This window comes from Ochotona curzoniae, unplaced genomic scaffold (genome assembly GCF_017591425.1).
Source record: "Ochotona curzoniae isolate NIBS_2020 unplaced genomic scaffold, NIBS_Ocur_1.0 contig_3432, whole genome shotgun sequence".
Lineage (NCBI taxonomy): Eukaryota > Metazoa > Chordata > Mammalia > Lagomorpha > Ochotonidae > Ochotona > Ochotona curzoniae.
The window spans coordinates 720252-741550 of NW_024465859.1; the positions used below are offsets into that span (position 1 = coordinate 720252).

The 21299-nt window shown below is 42.7% G+C and overlaps 1 protein-coding gene across 3 annotated transcripts in view; it reads left to right on the top strand.

Moving 5' to 3' along the window:
* NAV2 (neuron navigator 2) overlaps positions 1-21299 on the top strand; it is a 390873-nt gene that overhangs the window by 167984 nt on the left and 201590 nt on the right. For all 3 annotated transcript variants that reach the window (XM_040980004.1, XM_040980005.1, XM_040980003.1), the window contains one exon: positions 5752-5918. In XM_040980004.1, the coding sequence (XP_040835938.1) occupies positions 5752-5918 (167 nt within the window). The remainder of the gene's footprint in view (positions 1-5751; positions 5919-21299) is intronic.

Sequence of the window (21299 nt, forward strand, 5' to 3'; positions counted from 1 at the left end):
AGAGAGAGAGAGAGAGAGAGAGAGAGAGAGAGAGAGAGAGAGAGATTCATTGTAAATGAGGCTGACATCTACATGATCTCATTAATTTTTTTTGCCTTGGTCGCTTTGTCAGAATCCATTCTGATCTAGGGAGAGGTGAGTTTCTAGGCAGTTTTGATGGTGATTTTGTGCTGACTTTGCTCCCTGCTTCTTCTTGGCTCTAATCCCACCTCACCTGCATCTCATTTATGTGTGTTGTGCTTTTTGCAGTTGTTAAAATTACTAATATTGGTTCGGGTTTGCTCTTGAATTGTAAAAACCTGAAGCATGAATCCAAATTAGTCGAAAGAGATCAAACAGCAAGGCAGCTGTGAGGATACTTCAAGAAGTTTGTAGAAAATGGAATTAAAGGATTTATTTAGATGTAGGCAAAGCAGGTTAAGCCACTGCCTGTGACCTTGTGTGCCATATGGAACCAGTTCAAGTTGATTGAACTGTCAGCTGTACTTTTCATACAACTCTCTGCTGTTGCATCTGGGAAAGCAGCAGAGACTGTCCCAAGCACTGGGCCCCTGAAGCCACATGGGAGAGCTACCTGGAGTTTCGGGCCCTTGGCTTTGGCCTGGCCCAACCCTGGCCATTGCAGGTATTCGGGGGAGTGAATCAGTTCTGGAAGATCTTTCTCTCTGTGTTGCTCCTTCTCCTTCTGTAACTCTGCCTTTCAAGTAAATCAATAACACTTTTTAAAAAAATTTTAATTTTAGTTGAAAAATATTGAAATTCACATCTATAACGTATCTTCAAAAATTCATGAAAATGCACAAAATGTTGCATGGCTTAAAATTTTGACACCAAAAATAAAAGTTTCTTTGAATTCTGTTTTTCACAAACTTTCTGAATTTCCTCGCATGTGTCTTATGCATGTGGCTGTATCCTCTTGTTCTCTGGAAGAGACTGCATCAGTTTCCTAATAATTAAAATAGTTTTGTGTATACCTGCTTGGTCTCTTAAATCACACTGCATTATCTGCTACATTCTATGAGGATCTATTCTAGTAATGGGAAAAGCTACTGTTGTATTTGCTGCTACTTTAAAGTGTCAATAATAACCTTTACTGAATGCACCACTGAATTGCATTATCTTATTTCATCCTCATATTAGTCTATGAGGTGAGTCACGCTGTAGCCTCCATCTTCAGATGCATAAGCTAAAGCCAAAATTTACACAGAATAGGGGAGGATGGGAATTGGGGATCAGGTGATCTAACCCCAGCACCCTTGCTTTAACCACTGTGCTATACTCTCTTCCTTTTTCTTGAGTTCTGTTATTGATGTGTTTTTTTTTTTTCTGTCTCATAATTCAAACCTTCCTTTAGCCTTTCCCCTCACATTGCCTTTGAAGCATCCTAACAGAAATTGTTGCTGGGTAAAAAATTCCTCCTCATTATGAGTAATCAAGTATTTTCTCATTGAAATCTCATGTGAAGGCACCCTACAGCTTCATTTCTCATTTCATTTGGGTTACAGATACATACTGAACATCAGCTTGCTTCCCAGTATGCTCGCTTCTGGGTATCTTTTTTAGCCAGAGTTGACTTTCCTCAGAGGCCAGCTCTGAATCCAGCTGGCTGCTGAGGGAGGAGCTGCCTGGCAGTGTGTACCTCCAGAGAGTAAGTCGGTGTACTAGCCTTGCTTCGATGGGACAGGATGGGGGTTGTGTAGCAGACCTAAGTTCATCAGTGCCTGTTGTTGAGAAGCCAAAGAGAGGAAATGCTTTCTCTGAAAAACGGAGCAGCCACCCACTGCTCTGGCAAACTGTTGTCTTCCCGTTAATCGGTGTCCTGCAAAGGCTTAGGTATGGTGAAGCAAAGAGAAGGCAGAGCTTGGAAGAAACCTGAAATCTTGTGTCTGTTCCCACGATGTGCACTGTCCTGGAAGATAAAGAAAACGGGAGCTAGTTGGGAAAATATCTAATGGGAAGCACATGCCCAGCCCAGGAAGGCTTTGTTATCAGTTCCAGATGATGGAAGAAGGCAGAGGCTGGGAGGCAGTGGGAAGAGAGGAAGGAGAAGAGGGGGCATGTCAACTCCTCATGCTGCATCCAGAGCTGCCAGGTTTAAAGTAGAGGTCTAACTTCCCTGTAGGATTGCATGACCCTGGAGAGTTACTGGTGTGTGCATTTTGTCTCTTTTTTAGGCCATTAGAAGGGTGTCGCATTTTGTATCTTTTTAGGCCAGTGGAAGGATGTTGTTTCCTTATTTGCCTAATACTCTTTTTTTTTTTTACCTTATTCATTTGCACCTGTGAGTATGATTCTGACACAGATTTTAGCTGATTAAGCATTGCTATGTATGGCAGTAAGTTTAGTTACCGAAGAGAACAGCCTCACCCCCTCTAAGCAGGCTGCATCACCCAAAGATTTAAAAGTTAGTTTCTTGCTGGGACACAAATGATGATTCAGCACCAGCCAGGGAGAATCAAGATGGCGCAATAGGGTAAGGACATGTTCAGCACCAGCCAGAGTCCATGACCTTAATGAACACCAGGAATAATTAGCAAAGTGGCAAGCATCTCCAGTGAGCCCCAGGTGGGAGGCTTATTTTGTGTAGAGACAGAGGTACAGTCTCACCTGGGCAAGCTTTTCATCTCCATGACCCTGTGTTTCCTTTTTAATAAATAATTTTGTCATGAGTATTAGGATAAAGTGAAATCATTTTAATTTCTTAGCACCTGGCATATAATCACTGCACTATAAAGAAGCAATAGGGCAACTGTGGTGATTGAAATTGATCTGGGCAGGTAGACAGTCCACTTCTAGCAGATTGCACACCATGGAAGTCTATCTTGTGGGATGGAATCAGGGGGCTTGGCATTCAGCCCTCTCTGTCTTACTGCTGAAAAGCAGATGCCATGGGAGTTAGAGATTTAACATTTAATCATCTTGTCTGGCAAAACACATTTCAAGTTATGAGCCCCCCAGCATGTGCACACAAGCTGCCATTCTCCCTGGGAGGGGTCACCCTCTACTCCAAACCTTTGAAGTGGTTTAGGGGGAAAGAACTGCTTTCTCCCCATCATCACGTACAGCGCATGCAGCGAGGAAGCACTTGTAGGTGCTGTGCTAGGAATGACAGTTTCACTGCCCTGCTTGCTCGTCTCTGCACATGTTGGAGAAGTTGATCATGACTGTAGTAGCAGCAGGATTTTTTTCCTACCTCTGTTACACTGCTTTTCTTAAGTTGTTTTTTTTTTTTTAGTGGCATATCTGTTTCAGAGACTCCCATTGTGCCCTTTCATGTTCTAACTGTTTGGATGTGGATCTTGGAGCTGTTGGAACCTCCTGATGCTGTATGTGGTGCAACCTGCCACCCTCCTTTCTCAACATTTTTCTTTAGCAAGACAGCACAGTGGGCAACATGTGTTATACCTGCAGCTATACCACAGGAGCAAGACCTTCTCTATAGAAATTTTAATCGTAGTGCTGTAGACAGCAGATCCTTCCAGGGTAGGAGATGATAGAAGTTCTCATGATACATAAGAATGTTAACATTAATGAACTTCAAAATGTTAGCCAGACACCCAGGGTCTCATGTCACTGGTAAACTAGGAACTCTGCTCTCAGCCTCTCTAATTAATACCTCATCCCTGGAGTGTAGGACAAAGTGCAGGCTTCAAAGTGTGACCCACAAGGTCTTCCTTGCTCTGGACCTCCTTGCTTCTGCAGCCTCATTTCCTTCTCCGTCCCACAGTCCTACCATGTGCCAGCTTTTTTTTCTCTCTAGTTTTTTATAAGCCCTCCCTTTATGTGGGATTTTGACCTCCTAGCTCTCTAATCATGCTTCTAGTTCTCTATTCACTAAGCTGGTTCTTTCCCTAAGATGTTAAGTCTTATTTCAAATTTACAGCTATTTTGTTGTTATTATCGTTCCAAGTTTTCAGTGCAGAGTATGAATCCCAGAAATGTTAAACTTATGCCATGCCTTTTTGTGAAAATGCCACCTTCTAGTTGTCACATCACACTTCCTCACAGAGAGCCAGAGTGCTTCATTGATTGAAGCTGGTGCTTATCTCATACCTGAGGTGCCCAGAAGTCCTGCCGTGGTTCAGTGCTAGATCAAAACAATGGTGTTCTCCAGAAATTCTGAAATGCATGCCCTTTTCCCTCCTCATTGCTTTTTGCTTCCCAGTTCATTGCAGTTTCACCACTCAAGTCTAAATGCGATGACTTTCCTTACCCTGCACTGTTAATACCATTGCTGTGACATTATCTTGGAGCAAGCCTATAATCCTTTTCCAGACCTATCTGTGGACATAAAGGCTCTGCAGACTATGGCTGGGTTGCATGTGAGAATTCACATAACACCTACCTGAAGGACTTGGAGGAAATGGTTTGCATTGTATGGAGAACTGAGGGGTGGGTACCAGAACCCATTTGCTATATATATTTGATCACTTGTGCTAACTGAATCTAGTCCTCAACCATAGACAGTTACCCTGTGTTTGTACCCCATTCTGTCTGTCCTGGCACCCCAGGCCTGTCTTGATCGGGTGCATATCTTCTCCAAATAAGGCAGGGGAAATTAACAGAGGAGCAGATCTCCCAGTGCAGTGGGGAGAATGCCTTACAGTTCTAACTGCCACTTCCTGGGGGAAGAGGTTAACTCCCTCCATCTCTTCCAGCTCCCAGTCAAGGAATTGGGCCAGCATTTTAACTGTATAAATTTTATAGCCATCTAACACCAGCTTATGTTCTCTGTTTATTCTCCAGCCATCTTTCTTGCTCAGCCAACAAGAAAAAGTTGAAAGTGATTGCCTGCTTCCATCTAAAATACTTCCAGACCAAAGACTTCTTTGGTGCTTAGAGCTGCATGGAAAAAGAGAAGGTTGAAAGTTTTATGGGTTGAAAATTCAGAACTTATCACTAGACCTAATGCTAGTTGACTGAGATTCCAGTGGCTTTTAAACACAGCTAAGTGGGTTTTAGCTGAAAATATAATGAAATGTTTCGTCATTTTTTCATCTTTCAACTTTGATGATTGGAAACAGCCTGTTTCATGAGTCCCTGGACCAAAATTCAGATTTGGGGCAGTCTTACATTTAACTCTTTGGGGATTGAGCTGTGATGTGTTTAGACATATTACAAAGAAATCTGGTGGCTCTATTTCCCAAACCTCCCAAAATGAGGTGTTTTATTTCAAGGGAAAGTAGATGTTTGTCTTTATACTAACAGATTCCTGCTGATTTTACAGGAAGGGTGTATGATTTTATCCATCTACTCTATGGAAAAGTTGGGCTTCAGCCTTCAAGAAATGCCTACAGAGACAGGTTGTCAGGTGTTGAAGGGAAATATATGTCTGGACAAGTATTTCCCACTAGGCCTTAAGTTTTCGTTGCATATGTGTTGGGTTCTAAGTGGCAGTAATTCCCTTTCTTGATCCTTACATTCCTGAATCATGGCAAACACTGTTTCAATGCTCACCCCAGAGAAAAAGAAAGATAAGCTTTGTGTTTTTAATCAGCAATTGTATTCTTATATTTTCTCTTCACATTTTCTTTGTCCAAAGGAAAACTGTTTACATTTTGCTCTTGGACTTCACTGGAGATTACTAGCTTAATTGTTTATCGTGGTTCTACCAATTCCTTTACTGAAAAAATTCTACAGACCCAGAGTTTACAATGGTTTCTTCTGAACTCTGCATGACTGGAATTCTTTCTTTTGACACTGTTGTTTTCTTGAAACTGAGTGCATTACTCTGTTGCTTTTGCGTTTTAGACTCCCAGGTCCTACCACAAGAGTATCCGCTGCAGGCAGCGAGGCCAAAACACGTGGAGGATCAGCCACTGCTAACAACCGTCGCAGCCAGAGCTTTAACAACTATGACAAGTCCAAACCAATCACCTCCCCACCCCCGCCAACACCACCAAGCAACCATGAGAAAGGTGAGTCATCTTTTTAAGGGTCACATGGAAGCGCTTTCACAGAGTATCTATCCAGTTCCTTTGGGTGAATTTAATTAGAATCTGGGAAGGGTTGCTAATAGGATAGTGAGAATGGGTGACAACAACATCCTTGGCTGGCAGAAACTTTGTGAGCGGAAGGGAGAATTTGTGTTATGTGTGGCTCTCAACAAGAATAATTATGTGTTTGGGTGGAAGCTCCTAAGACACCTGGCCACAGACAGAAACATAGTATTTAGACTTTGAAAATAAACTATTGTAGAATATGCTCCACATGTTACATGGTTTTCAGAAACACAAGATTCCCGGGAAATGCATTTTCTGAGCTAATAAGCTCTCTACTTATCAGAAATGATGAGGGCAGTTAGGAACAAGGAGGTTTTCGCTCTTTTAAAAATCAGGAATGTGGGTTGGCTAAGTGCAAATCTCAGTTACAAATAAGGACTGGGCAACACTGGTCTCTGGGTTGTGATGATGTGATTCTTGCCTTAAAAGGATATGCTTTTTTCACTATACATAGTACTGAGCTTTGTAGATGGGAGAAAGAAAGGTAACTAGCTACTGTAGTAGCTTTCTGCACAGAAGCTGCTAAAATACCCTGGCTGGCTTCAGCCTGCATCTGTTGAGAAACTGAGGCGGGCTTTTAGAGATTTGTTTATTTGTTTGAAAGCCAGAGTTACAAAGTGAGATGGAGAGAGAGAAAGAGGAAGAGACAGGGAGAGAAAGAAGATCCTCTATCCACTGGTTCACTCCGCAGATATCCACAATGCCCAGAGCTTGGCTGAAGCCAGAAGCTAGCAGTTTCTTTTGGGTTTGCCACATGGGTTACTATTGCTGATTTTCTCAGGCCATCTGCAGAGAGCCAGATAGGAAATGGAGCAGCCAGAGCTAGAATCACCACCCTTATGTGTCACCAGCATCGCAGGTTGAATTTTTACCCACCATGAAAATCCACCAGAACATTCTCCCACTTCCCCAACTGCTTAAAAAAAAAAGATGTATTTATCTATTTGAAAAAGTTATAGAGAGAAATGAGACAGTTTTGGAGACTCTTTCCTAAGAAGCAATGCTGTCCTCTGTTCCAGCCAGGCAGAGTGAGTGAACCTTCTTTGAGGAGATATGCTCAGTCTCCTGGAAATCTCTCCTGCCTGATAGTGTGGAGGTTGCCCATAACTGTCCCTCCACTCGCCTGAGGCCCAGGGTAGCTGACCTTCCCGAAAGTGCACCAGGGCCTGTGTGCTCCTCCTATGGCTATAAAGGAGCCAAGAACTTGCCCATCTACTCCTGTAACCCAGAATCACTGGTTCAGCAGATAATCAGTGCCTTCCCCTGAGTAAGTAAACCTGTGAAGGACATTTATGTTGGGCTGACGATGGGCAGCAGGGTTCCCACCTCCTGACACTGGGAGCCACACTGGGAGCTGAAACCATAGCAAGGATGTCTCAACTGGTCAAGAGTTTTTGTGATCCGGCCCTTGGTTTCTGCCTACAGCAGACCATTTTTATTTCGTTGCTCTTTTTGCCTATTCCCTTTACTCCTTTTTTTAAGGATGCCCAAGTGTATTATGTTTAAGTGTGTTCAAGTTACAAAAAAATGAGCTTATAAAATGGTATGCATCCAGACACATACGTACATACATATATGTATATGTATTCTCAAATCAAGGTTCTCTTTTATGTGTTTCTTCAAAATACCAATATAGAACATCCAACACATGGAACTCGCTACTTTCCCACTACATTTATATATGTGTTTGCAGATTTATCCTTATCTGTCTCTGCAGATAATTTTTATTCCTCATATCAATGAATAAAAGCTCAAATTTTTGAGCATCAAATATGCACCTTGTTTTAGCACCATTTTACCAAGAATTAAAGCCAAAAAAAAAAAAAAAAACAATCTAAGTCACTACTGAGGTCAGCCCAGTGATGGTAAGAGGATGAACTGGCTTTGAGATGAAGTGTTTCAGTTCCAGAACCCAAATCAATACTGTTCTCTCCTTGGATGGAGGAGGCAAATACCTGGGCCTTAACTGTTGAGGTTTGGCTGGAGATGTGCCAGTGCCTACCTAAGCTAAGAGGAGGAACGTGCTTGATCAGACCCATTTAGGTCATGCCCCCTACAGGCCGGTTCATTCTTATGCTTTGGTGCTTTGGGGAGATGCTATCATAAAAATGTCTGAAAGACGAGCATGAGACCAAAGTCCAGAAACCAAGAATATGAAGGTATAAGTTCCTAGTAGAGGGCATAAATGTGGGGAAATACTCCATTGCAGAATCCACCACAAATACAAGGCCACTGGGTCAGCCCAGGCAAGAGCTGCCCACTGTAGCCACGGTAGCCACAAATCTGTCCCTGTGGGGAGAGGAGATTCCCATGAGTGTGCCAGGTAGCTGAAGAGCAGTAAATTTTTCTTAAAAATGTATTTTTTGAGAAGCAAAGAAAATAAAAAAGATGAACGATTGAGCAAACATGAAGGCTGTCATTCAGTGCCAGGCCAAAGCAGCAAGTCATAAGCACCATCTGGATTCCCTATATGGATGGCAGAGATGAAGTATTTGAGGAATGGTTGCTGTCAGGCTGTTTATGTCAGCAGAACACTGGAGTTAGGAGTCAGAGCCTGGACTTCACCTAGGTACTCCAGCAAGAGATATGGGCATCTTAACCACGGTCTAACTGCTAAACAAAATGCCCTCTCCAAGAGCCCACTTACAGGACTGTTGTCATGAATTCTGAGAGATGCAGTTCCCCAGAAAGAGACTTCAGTGTCAGAGGAAAGAAATGCAAGTCAGTCTTATTTATAGAGCATATGCTGTATGCTGGAGGCCTTGCAAACTTTCCGTGAGGTATATATTGTCAACTCAGTTTCCAGATAGAGAAAGTAAGGCTAATTGGAATTAGGCCATTTGCACTAGAATTTATTTTTTTAATTTATTTTTAATTTTAGATGATGCTTATTAACATAGTTGATCAGAGTGGGATGGATCAAGGGTTAGGAAAAAGTGGGTGTGATCATTGTTTCCAAATTTTCTACTTTTCCTTATTGTTTTGGGAGGAAGGGGAAGATAAGGGAAGAAGCCATACCCAGCCTCCCAACTGCTCTAGTATCCAGGGATGGAGAATGTCCACCTCATATCAAGCCAGGGTCCCAATGTAGTGCATACACCTAAGGTTCTGTCTAGGTGATTTTGGTACTTCTAAAATGTTGCCGATCTCACCGATCCCAGGATGAGGAGCTCCTTTTAATGTCCACTGGCTAACGTAGTTGGCCTCAAGAGTCTCTACTCACTCACGTATTTGCTGTCATCATTGGGCCAGGGTAGTTGTCCAATTTGTTCTGTCCTCCTTCTTCTGAGATGGTACAAATATCCCCAGCAGGGCTCAATGGGCTGCCATATCCTATATGTGGGGAAGTCAGACTTTTCTCTTGAAAACCGTGCTGCCTCCTGCTATCATCACCGAGTTTGATTCTGGTTCCATGGAAGCTGAAAACAAGGGACTGATAATACTTCTTCCCTAGGGGGCAAAAGCTGGAATCTCACACAGAATTCCATGACTGTCGTGTAACATGCTGACCAAGTGTACACAGAAAGCAAAAATTTTCCTGGTTTCCCAGAGACTGACCTCCAATTGGCCTGTGAGATTTGGAGGGAGATCTACACATCTTCAGGAGCCCCTGCTAGCTGTCTGTTTTATCATCATCTTTGACTGACCTGGGCAATTTGTTAGCAGACTGGCTGTGAAAAGCCAGTGCCCAGGGATGCTTGGGATGTGTACGGCTTGCCTGCTTCCCTTGTTGGTTAGGAGTGGCCGGAGTGGTTAGGGTTCCAGACTAGAATCTTACATTTTTAGAGCAAGGACATAGCTGTTGTCCTAAGGATTTGTGACAGTTTCTAGCCCTTCTATCCTTTAGCTTGCATCTTCTGAATAGACTAACTCTGCCAAGAATCTAGTACATTTCTAAATTATCATATGAATTTGAAGCATTTGGTGTTCCTAGACTGGCTTATATGCATATGCAAGATGCCGTCTCCTGAATAATGCAATTTTCTTTATTTATAGAACAGCTCCATGCCTTTATTATATTTTCATTACAAAAATAATCATGTTAAATGTTAAAAATACAAAAATGTCTTAGAAGATAAAATATCCTATATAATCCTGTGTCCTAGAAACAGCCACAATTTACTGCTAAGCTTCTATTATTTAATATGTATATGCTATCATTTTAATAGATAACACTTCCCTAGTGATTCACTGCTTGTCAGATGACTTGTTAAAGTACCTAATAATTATTTGTTCAATTCTTCAGGATATATATGTATATACATACATACATTCATATAAAAGTATGAATAGAAGTCAGTGTTTGGCCTTGCTGTGAGGTTGCCTATTGGGATGCCTGCATCCCATATTAAAATACCTGGGTTATGCCCATTGGCTCTGGCTTCTGATTCCAACTGCTTGCCTCTGTAAACCTTGGGAAGAAGCAGTGCTGGTTCAAATGGTAGCAATGCTGCCACTCACTCACTTGGAAGTTCCAAACACCTAACTTCAGCCCTGGACAGGGAGGTTGTCCAGAAAGTAAGCCAGCAGATGTCAGTTCTTCTTTGTTTCTGTCTCCCCTAACAAATACGTAAATGAGTAAGACTTTAGATAAACAAATGAAATCACCAGTCACATACAGCAATCTTTTGTCATCATCGTTGTATAGTATCTGTTGTATGGATTTACCTTAACCACCTTCATTTATGGCTTCTATTTTTGATATTAGAGATACATAGATATAATATGTAGTTATAGCTATTTTTGATATTATGGATATATTTATGTCTTTTCACATGTATACAAGCAGCAGTGAAATCACTGCATTAAAGTACACATAGCACTTTCAGTTGTTTTAAGACTTTAAATTTGTATTCCCCAAGGGTTGGACCTATTTATATTGCCAGTGCTGGGCTAGTTTCCGTATACTTGAAACTGTTTTGTCTCTCTCTGAGACCAAAAGCACACATTATTTTTAGAAGCCAGTCAACAGCATCATTTGAGAAATCTGACCTTGGTGACATACTGAGGAAGACCATGGCATCAAGAGAGCACATGTGTTCATAGTTTGAAATTGAACTCTTGGCTCACAGGATAGTTCATTTCTCCAGCCTCAGTTTCCCTGTTAGTGAATCTAAAGTCATCCACTGCTGACCATCTGGGAAATACGGATGGATATATCACCATACACAGGCTGTCAGGCTTGTCTGGTGTGAGTGGCTCCCGTGCTGCTGGTGGGTTCCCTCCTTTGTCCCTCATTCTCTGTGTTAATTCTTGCTCTTTATTCATTCTTTTCCATTCTGGGCAGAAAAGAAGAGCCAGGCATGGCTGGGAACCGTGTGTAGTCTTTGACACTGTGTCCTGTCTAAGTCATACTGGGGCTGTGGATTTAGAACCTGTATAAGCATTATCACTTTAAGTTGGTCGAGCAGGTTATTTATCTGAGTTAGGAACTCGGAGATGTAACCATGAGGACATTGGCTGAGCCCTCCCATTGACTAAATTATGACATGACACTACAGTTTGACTAGAGGGAATTAATGTAGTATCCCACATCGTGTACGAAAGAATTCAGTTAGCAGGGTCCTCGACCGCCTTCCTGGGCCACAGGCAGGGAGCTGGGTGGGAAGTGGGGCCACTGGGATTAGAACTGGTGCCCTTATGGGATCCCGGGCGTGCAAGGCGAGGACCTTAACCACTTGCGCCACCGCGCCGGGCCCAGCCACCATTTTCTAATTGCGAGAAAATCGCTAAGTTCTGAGCATCTGTCGCAATGAGCAAATGGATGCTTATGCCTCCAGTGCTAAGGACAGATTTTATGTTTATGGTTGCCATGAAAGATTACATTTCACACCGTAGTTTCTTTTTGTTCTCAACAAATTGTTAACAGTATCTAATTCACTAGATCAGAAGTCCCCAAATGCTTGACAGCTTCCCCCCCCCAAAAAAATAAAGCCTAAACCATAGTGTTTTAGTATATGTTGTTAATACCTAATGTGATTGGCACTGTGGTCAAAGGCTCACATCTGAGGTCCCATGATCTGATGAAATTAAGGCTAATTGTAGAATCTAGAGGTATCTTTCATGAAACCTTGTACTGTCACCCTTTGGCGTAATTGTTAGAAATCAAATCCCCAGGTTTTACAAACCTAGTCCTCCTAATTTACATTTCCGAGTTTCATCCCAGCTGTCTACGTGGTATGCTGTGTAAGTCTTTGGGTGCTGACGTTTGAGAACCTTTGTCCCTGCAGGACTCCTTGGTTCCCTTTAAATAGAATATTACCTTCTAAGAGCTCTGTAATCCTTAGCAACTATTTTGTAGTATGTTTTTGTGAAAGATGCAGATATTATAGCCACAGCCAGGCTGAGACCCAACACCTGGCAGGAGCTCCATCAATGGGAACCATTTAAATGTGCTTAGACATTTTGTCATATGCATATTCACCCCTACTACATTGGGCAGACTGACCTACTTGTGAGAATTTTTTTTTTTTTAGGGTTGATATATTTGAAAAGTAGAATGACACAGAGAAAAAGGCAAGAGTCTTCCAATCCCTGAATCTCTCTTTAAATGGCTTCAACAGCGACAGCTGGGCCAAGCCAAAGCCAGGAGCTAGGAACCCCATCCAGGTCTTTTTGCATCAGTAGCAAGGACCCTGATACAAGGATCATCTTCTGATGGCTTTCTGGGTGCACTAGCAGGAAGCTGGGCAGAGCAGGGAGCAGCTGGGATTCAAACCACATGTGAGATGCCTCTGTCACCAGCAGCCACTAAAGCAAACCCGCCACAGCACTGCCCCTCCCACCCCACACAGACGTTTATGTTTTCTCTTGGGTTTATGCTACTGCCTTACTTTCTTCAGTGAAGTTCTTATCTTTTATTTGTATTTTTTAAAACTTTCCTTGCTGTTTTGTTTCAGCTGAGCTAGTAGAATATAAGGATGAGGATTAACTAAGGCTAACTGTGAAGATAATTTAAGAAGTTGGTAGAAAACAGAACTGAAAGGTTAGTTTGAAATTTGTGCACTGCACTTGCTTTCTTTTCTAAAAACACATTTTCTTAATATACACTTTCCGTGAAGTTACTAACAACCACACGTTTGCAGACATTTTAGATTTTCTTGCCTGCAAATAAACTTTTAATTCCATCTTTTCACACTTATTTTTTAAAATTTGCCCTCCTGGGCCCGGCGCGGTGGCGCAAGTGGTTAAAGGTCCTCGCCTTGCACACCCGGGATCCCATATGGGCGCCTGTTCTAATCCCGGCAGCCCCGCTTCCCTTCCAGCTCCCTGCCTGTGGCCTGGGAAAGCAGTCGAGGACGGCCCAAAGCTTTGGGAACCTGCACCCGTGTGGGAGACCCGGAGGAGGCTCCTGGCTTCGGATCGGCATAGCATCGGCCGTTGCGTTCACTTGGGGAGTGAATCATCGGATGGAAGATCTTCCTCTCTGTCTCTCCTCTCTGTATATCCGCCTTTCCAGTAAAAAAAAAATAATAAAAATAAAATCTTTAAAAAAAAAAAATTTGCCCTTCTACTCAGGCTGGGGGTTTAAAAACAGAGGTGCAGCTATGGGAGCGGAGGAGATGGGAGGAAGATAGGGTCCCCGTGGTGGGTGTCAGCTACCCTCACCCTTGCATTCACACTCCCTCTCTCTGAGAGCGCTGTCAAAAGAAGGGTGAGCCTGGTGCAGACACCTAGAAAGGAGCCCGAGCTCTGGGCCTTGCCTTCCTCCCCACCCCCTTCTCCTCCAGTACTGAGTCCTCCAACAAACATCAAAGGGGAGCAACTATTCCCTGGTGAGGTCTGCCTCACCACCTTGGAAACCGTGTAACTCAGCAGAAACTTCAGAGAAAAAGATGCAAAAATTGCCTCAGTGTGTGGAAGCAATAACATCGAAGGCTAAAACCATCCACTTTCACTAAGAAAAACCACAAGGCTAGAGCCATGCTTACTCTTCTATAAATAAGAATGTATGTCAAAACAAATATGGGAACTGCTATTTTCTGATATATGCCTATGTATAGCTGATATATATCTGACATATGTATAAATGTCAGAAAACAATCTATGTATCTATATACATATATTGACATAGATATATCCTTTCTTTAAAATGCAGCCAACCTGGGGCTGGCATCATGGCACAATAGGCTGTGTGGCTCCAGCATTCCATATAGTACCAGTTCATGTCCCAGATGCTCCACTTCCCATCCAGCTCCCTGCTTGTGGCCTGGGAAGGCAGGGGAGGATGGCTCAAGTCCTTGGGACCCTGCATCCATGTGGGAGACCTGGAAGAGGCTCCTGGCTCCTGGCTTTGGATCAGTTCAGCTCTGGCCATTGCAGCTGTTTAGGGAGTGAACCAGCAGATGGAAGACTCTCTCTCTCCTACTCTGTAAATCTGTCTTTCAAATAAAAGTAAAAATTTAAAAATACAACTAAGCTGACTTTTTGTAACAAGGGGAGTGATCAGACAAAAGAAGGGGCAATAACTCATTTAGGAAGATGAAATGTCTATTTTATTTATTGTATTAGTCTTGTGTCAGGAGTAGAAAATGACAGGTTGGTGTAGGTGTAAACTCTCCACGTTTCTCTCCCTTCAGTCTGTCATATGGAAAGCGTCTACATACATGAATTCCATTTAATTTCAAAGGTCACTGGGAGGGGAAGGTGTTTACGTCCCTGGATGCTCTCCTTGTCATATTTATCCAGTGTTGTCTATGCTGTATGCCGACTTTAGTCATTCATTTGAATGCTTTTCCTTAAAAAATTATTTGTCTTACCCAAGCTAGGTGTGTGTCAGCGTTCATTTGCATGAGAAAATAAATCATTTTGCGATCAGTGAAATCTACTTTGCCGTAGATGTCGATGGCCTATAAATACCTGACAAAGTGCAGGAATGCAGTGTTGATCTGAGGGGAGAACCAGAATGATCACGTGACTGCTCAGGGACTTGTGGCCAGCTGATGGGGGTCTCTGTGCTCAGAGCCTAGCTCCCTCTGGTTTAAGTGAACCTAACAGATTGTCTGCTCTCAGATGCAGCTTGCTGTCATGATTCCTGTCATTACGAGCATTCTGCTAGCCAGCGGCCTGTAGCACATGGAACGGAGGCCAGCCTCTGATGATGATGGCAGTGGGTCACACAGAGCGTTTGCCTTCGAGAAAGTGGTCACAATATTTCCAGACGACAGAGTAACCAACAGGTGTTGTTATCAGTAGATGAACAGTCAGGCAACAGAATGGCTTATGCCACAACGCTGTGGATACAGTTCACATGCATGTTGTCCCAGGAGCTCCCTTGGTGGTTCCTGAGCAGCACACTGAGCTGTTAGCAAGGCTCTGCTCCCAAACATTGTGGATCATGCACAGATTACAACTGACGATAGAACTCAGGGGCCTGGCTATATCCCTTCCCAGAAACAGTGCCGTGATATCTGGCACTCCCTTTCTCTCTGCTTGGTAGGACAGTCATAGCACTTCTCTGAAATGGGATCTGGAATAAGGAATCAGTGATCTCTACTAACCCATCTTGCAGAAAACAGGTTTTTTTTTTCCAGCATATTTTCGCTGCAGGACAGTCTCTGCTGCCCCCTGCTGTCTAGATTCTGCATGATGCCTTCCAGTGCCTCCTGGGTTTCCTGTTGGCATTCTGTGCTACGGAAAGTAATAGCCTGCAGACTGTGTGGCTGTTTTTTTCCAGAAAGGGTCTCCCCACAATCACCCCCCTCAATTTGGAAGGAAAGCTCATATAGCCTGTCAGTGCTTTCTCACGAGCCAGAGGAACTGACAGCAGGCTTGAGCTAAAGACAGTCTTCATCCACCCTGTTACTTGGTGGGCAGCCAGCTGGTAGATACAAGGGTTAGGCTTGGAATAAGAATAAAAGTATCTTTGATGCAGTATTTGATTTCTGCTGCAAGAAGGTTGGGTCAGGGGACTGGCAGACTGGCATGGTGGCATAGAGAGCTAAGCTGCCTCTTGGAACACTTGCATCGCATATAGGAGTGCCTGGTTTTTCATCCTGCTTCAGCTTCTGTTGTCACTTCCTGCTAATGTGTCCTGGGAGATAGTGAATGATGGGCCTAGTTGTTGTGTTCATGCCACCCACATGGGACATCCAGATGGAGTTCCTGGCTCCTGAATTCAGCTGGGCCCACATCCAGCTGTTGTGGTAATTTGTGGAGTGAACCTCTCTCTGTAAAATAAAGTGAAATTTTTTTTTTAAAAAAAAACAGCTTTAAAAAAGGCAGTGACACTAGACTTGGCACCATTTTTGAGTTTGATATAGTGTTCCAAACCACTTTATAGAAAAGGGGTAAATCATGTTCTCCCTGCTTTGTTAACTTCCCATAAATGGTCTTGAGCTTGCGAAGTTTGTGCTCCAGAGCCATCAGAGCAACCTGTATGAGGCAGGTTTTCATTACTTTTGTTCAAGTCCCTGAGAAAAGCTACTCAGAGAGGAAGATGGTTCAGGGCCCAGGCTTGGGGGGGTGGGGTACCATCCTTGTCTGATGGGGGAGGGCGGGCGGGGCTTGCTGCAGAAGGAGAATCCTGTGTTGAGTCAGGAAGCAGAGAAACAGAGCAAGCCTGTTCACTTTCACATATGCACACAGCCTCTGTCTGTCCTAACAACCTAATCAGATCTCTTAAGTTCCTAAAGTCCTGCCTTCAGACATCATAAATCAGTTGCACTCCAGATTCAGTCCATTAACCTAAGACCCTAAGGATCAAGTTTTGAGGCATACACAAACTATTATTAAAACCATAACACAGCCACAAGTCAAGGATCTCTGCTTTTGAGAAGAAATCTTGACCATTTAGCCAGAATTACACACAGCTAGTTTCAACCATTTAGCACATGGATTCATTTCCCTGCCCTCTGCTAGAGCCATCTAGATATGAACGTCTTCAGGCAGCTGTCCATATGGAATTATTTTTAAAAACCTATTTCACTGACATGCTGTAGGGGGCAACATTCATTAAAGAAAACCAGCCAGCCAGCCAGCCATATCGCCCAGTGAAGTGAGTTATCTAGACCTTATAGGGAAGAAACTGGGCCATATGCTTTAAGACTTCCGTGCTAAGGACTCCATCTGTACTGCTGCTCTGTGTGAATGAGACTGTGGCCTTCAGTGAGAAATATACTTAGGTGCCAAGATCACTCTATCTCTTAAATTCTTCTGGCTCAGCGTCAAAATAAAAAGTCTGTGAGGGAGAGTGACTTTTACACAGGATTTCAATCTTGGCAACCTGACCCCAGCCTCTTTGCTCTTTTAGCCAAGCCCTGAGCCATTTTAATTTCAAACCCTACAACAGAAATCATGCCTTCTTCTGCCAGCGATCCTTCAGACCTATCCACGCCTGGGAAATAATAACTAGCACTGACACCTGTGAGGACTGACCTTTCCTGTGTCCTCTGGGCTTGCTAAGTAGGATGCACCAGGTTATGCCTAACTCCTACCTCCCAGATCCTAAGATGGACAAGACAATCCTGCTGAGGTGCCCCAAGCTTCACTGATCCTGTCTGGACCCAGTTCATGAATCTGATGTCATCAAGTGGGTTGACTGGACACTGGCTGCTCTGTACTGACCTCAGCTGAGACAGTGCAGCTCTTTCTGCATGATTTTCCATCCCCTTACCTACCAAGTAGACAAAGCCTGTGCTCTTAAAGGGGGCATTGGTTCTCTTCATTCTGTTGGACAAAGCTAATCACATGACCTGACCATTTCCATGAGTTTGGAAGAATATTTGTGTTGACATAAAAGCAGCAAAGTCACATTGTAAGTAAGTCATGATGCAAGAGAGAGGTGGAGACCTGTGGTTCTTGCATCCAGTCAACCACAATAAATATATGAAACATAGTAACTATTGATAGATGGATATCACTGTTCAGAATTATTATGTGTTTTCACTGTAGTCGCATGAAAATAAGAATGTTCTGAGCTCCTAAAAGGTAAACTAAATTTAGTTAGATCAAAGTTGGTCACTTCGATGAGTTCTTTAACACTTCCAAAGGTCAAATTTCTTTGTTCTAAAAAGGAAATCAGAATAATGTTAACCATGAGATTGTTATGTAAATTACTTGTTATGAAACATGGAAACGTGGAAAATTACTTGTCATGAAACATTCCAAAATATGGCATCAATGAATTCATAAGTGTTGAGAAGACAGAAATGACTCCTAGAGTCAGAGAAACCATAACAGCTGAATCGAGAACCCTGGGGAGCCAGTTCAGCAGCCCTGGTTGGTTTCCTAAGATCCAAAGTCTGAAACTTCCATGTAACCACTCTTCTTAGTCAACCTCATCTTCCTTGGGTAAACCGTGGTAAAGGGTGTTTTTGAAAACCAAGGGACTGATACACAGAATGGTTTTCACAAAAAGCATATTTCTAGCAAACAGCATTTGTCATAGCTCTGCAAACATGCAGCAGATCACGTTTTGCTCCTGGAATCTCAGAAATGTAGCCTATTGATTCTCAAAATCCCCTTCACTGCTACACTCTGAAGCAGGGATTTGACACCAAAGTATAGACTGAGACAAGCAAACATTGAGAGAAGCATTTGTTTGGTTGTCATCTTGGTGGATATTTTTGGGGGGTAGGGACGATTGGCTCAAGTACAAGAGAGGAAATCTGTCTTGTAACAGAGTTGTTTTTGTTTGTTAAGGTTAATTTCATTCATTTGAAAGGCAGAGGTGTAGAGGGCGAAGGAGAAACAGAGAGAAAGTTCTGTCTGTTGGTCCACACCCAAGTGACCACAGCAGGTGGGGCTGGACCAGGAGCCTTCCACGTGGGTGGCAGAGGCCCAAGTACTTGGGCTATCTTCCACTTCAGCAGAGTTTCTAAAAAGGAACTAAGCCAATTTAATTATCCTCCTTTAAAACAGCTTTAAAAAGTCATAATTGATTGTTTTTCCATAGAGTTTTAGAACAAAGACCTCTTTGATTAATGAAGGCTCTTTTTGTCTGAATGTGATTTTTGTTTTCCTTTTTTGTTGCCTTTATTTTTCCGTGCATGCTCTCTGATCATCTTGATGTATCCATACCAATCATCTGAAACGACCTGCTGCCCTGTTTCAGGAAATGATGACTAACATGTCTTTGCACAGATTAAAGATGCTGTAGCTAAACTAAGAAAGAGCCCAAGGAAGGGGGCAGGATGTTGTTTGAGCTTGCCAAGATGCCATGGCTCTAGCTTTAGGGCACTGGTCAGCATTAGTGGTCGTGTCTTGGCAACTGAAGTGGTTGATGCTGGCCAGATACTGGCCATTACTGCTTAGTCTCATTAAGGAGCTCTGCTGATCAACTTCTGGCATGAGGAGCTTCAGAAATCTTCAAACGGCTAAGGTGGAGGTTGGATTCCTTGAAGTTTATCCAAAAGCTTTGGCATATCTGCCTTTTGGATAAACTTAACTAAACAGACAGCTTTTGAGGTCTGGGGTGGGGATAGGGGAGCTCTCTGGGCACTGGGAGTAACACTGAAGTCAGGCTGGGAGGAGGGACTTGGCTCCTATGAGCTTGCCATTCACTCTTTCCTTCCTTGTCCTTTGGACACATCTTCCTTCTTATACTCCATCTACCATGGGTACCTCCCAAGCACTAGTAGCAGGTGTCTCATAAAGAGCTGATCTGTATTCAATCAAGAACTTAATACTCCATATGTTCTGGGTCAGTACTGTCCAATAGAATGTTTTACATTGAAAAAAAGTCCTATGTGCTCTCACCATACTGGTGGCCACTAACTACATGTGGCCCTTTAGCCACCTTGGTGAATGAAGTTTCAAGTTTTTTTTTTATGTGTAAAGTTTTAATTAGATGGCCATATCTCCCATGTTTGACATTACAGTTCTGGATAATAGTTCAATGAGGAGCCAGACATCTACAGTTGGCATCAGTCTTTGGAAAATGGTTGGGTGAACATTTGACCTAGCAGTTAAGATACTAATTAGGTATCTCCACTTGATACCCTCTACTTGAGGGTATATTGGTTTAGTTCCTGGCTCTGGCTCCTGATACCAGCTTCATGCTGGAACACACATCAGGTGTTGTGTCAAGTATGATGGGTCATATAGTTGGCTTCCTGCCAATCATTGAATACCTGGATTGAATTCCTGACTCCTGACTTCAACCCCAGGTCATTACTGGCATCTGGGGAAGTAGAGCATCTGACAGAATCTCTTTGTCTCATGCAAATAGGATTTAAAAATAAATGTAAATGTCTTTCTAGTTACAAAAGATCAAATATTGTATATTTATATTTGCATGAAATATCTAGGCAAATTTGAAGAAGCAGGATGTTGACTGGTTGGTTGCTAGGACTGGAGTGGGACTGGGGAGTAACTGCTGGTGGACAAAAACTTTCTATTTGGTGTTCTGAAGATGCTCTAAAGTTAGATAGTGGTGAATGATGGTTACAACAGCTTCATGAATGTATTAACATTTATTCAGTCATTAAACGAGTAAATGTTATGGTTAGATGAGTTATATCTGAACAACAAAGAGGGTAAAAAATGATCTCTTGTTCATGCTATATTCAAGTATAGTCATGTGGTTCTTAATGATGACGTCATATCCTGCGAAATGCAAGCTAGGTAGTGTTACTGTGTGAAGATGATGGGTTGAACTTTTAAAAGCTAGATGGCATGGCCTATTGATTCTAGGTCTGTGATGAACACAGCAGTATGAGATTAAACCAAGCACAAGAAAGTGTTAAGCCATCCTGAGACCCAGTAAACACAGATGTGTGAGGCCCTGTCTGTAATGGGACATACTGTTTTACTGCAAACTATGTTTTTGTAAGTAGAAGGAACACACTTTAAAATAGCAATTGGGAAAGAGTGACTACATAAATTGGTAGCATATGTAAAGAACTTCAAAAGTTCATGGAAAGTGCACATTATGAAGAAGCTGCATGAATCTGAAAATGTTCTGTGTACCAAAAGAAATCTATCCTTACATACATTTTCCCAGGAACTTTTCTGAAGTTCCTGATAGTTGTTTATTTTCACACTTCAGTGTTACATAATGTACGTAACTGTAGTTGCTATCCTGATGGCAGGCAGATTTGTTGACCTTCACATCCGTTTGAGTAATGCCTTGCACTCTTGACAACAGCTGCAGCATCCCTGAGTGACAGGAATTCTTCAACTCCATTACAGTATCCTGTGTCTAAAATGTTTGGAACCGGAAGTGTTTTCAAGTTTGGAATTTCTGTATTTTGAAATAGAATATTTGCCTGGACTTCACCATTTGAATACTTCTAATCTGAAAACCCCTGAAGGCACCAAAAATTTAATATTTTTTAGCACTTTGTGACATGTAAA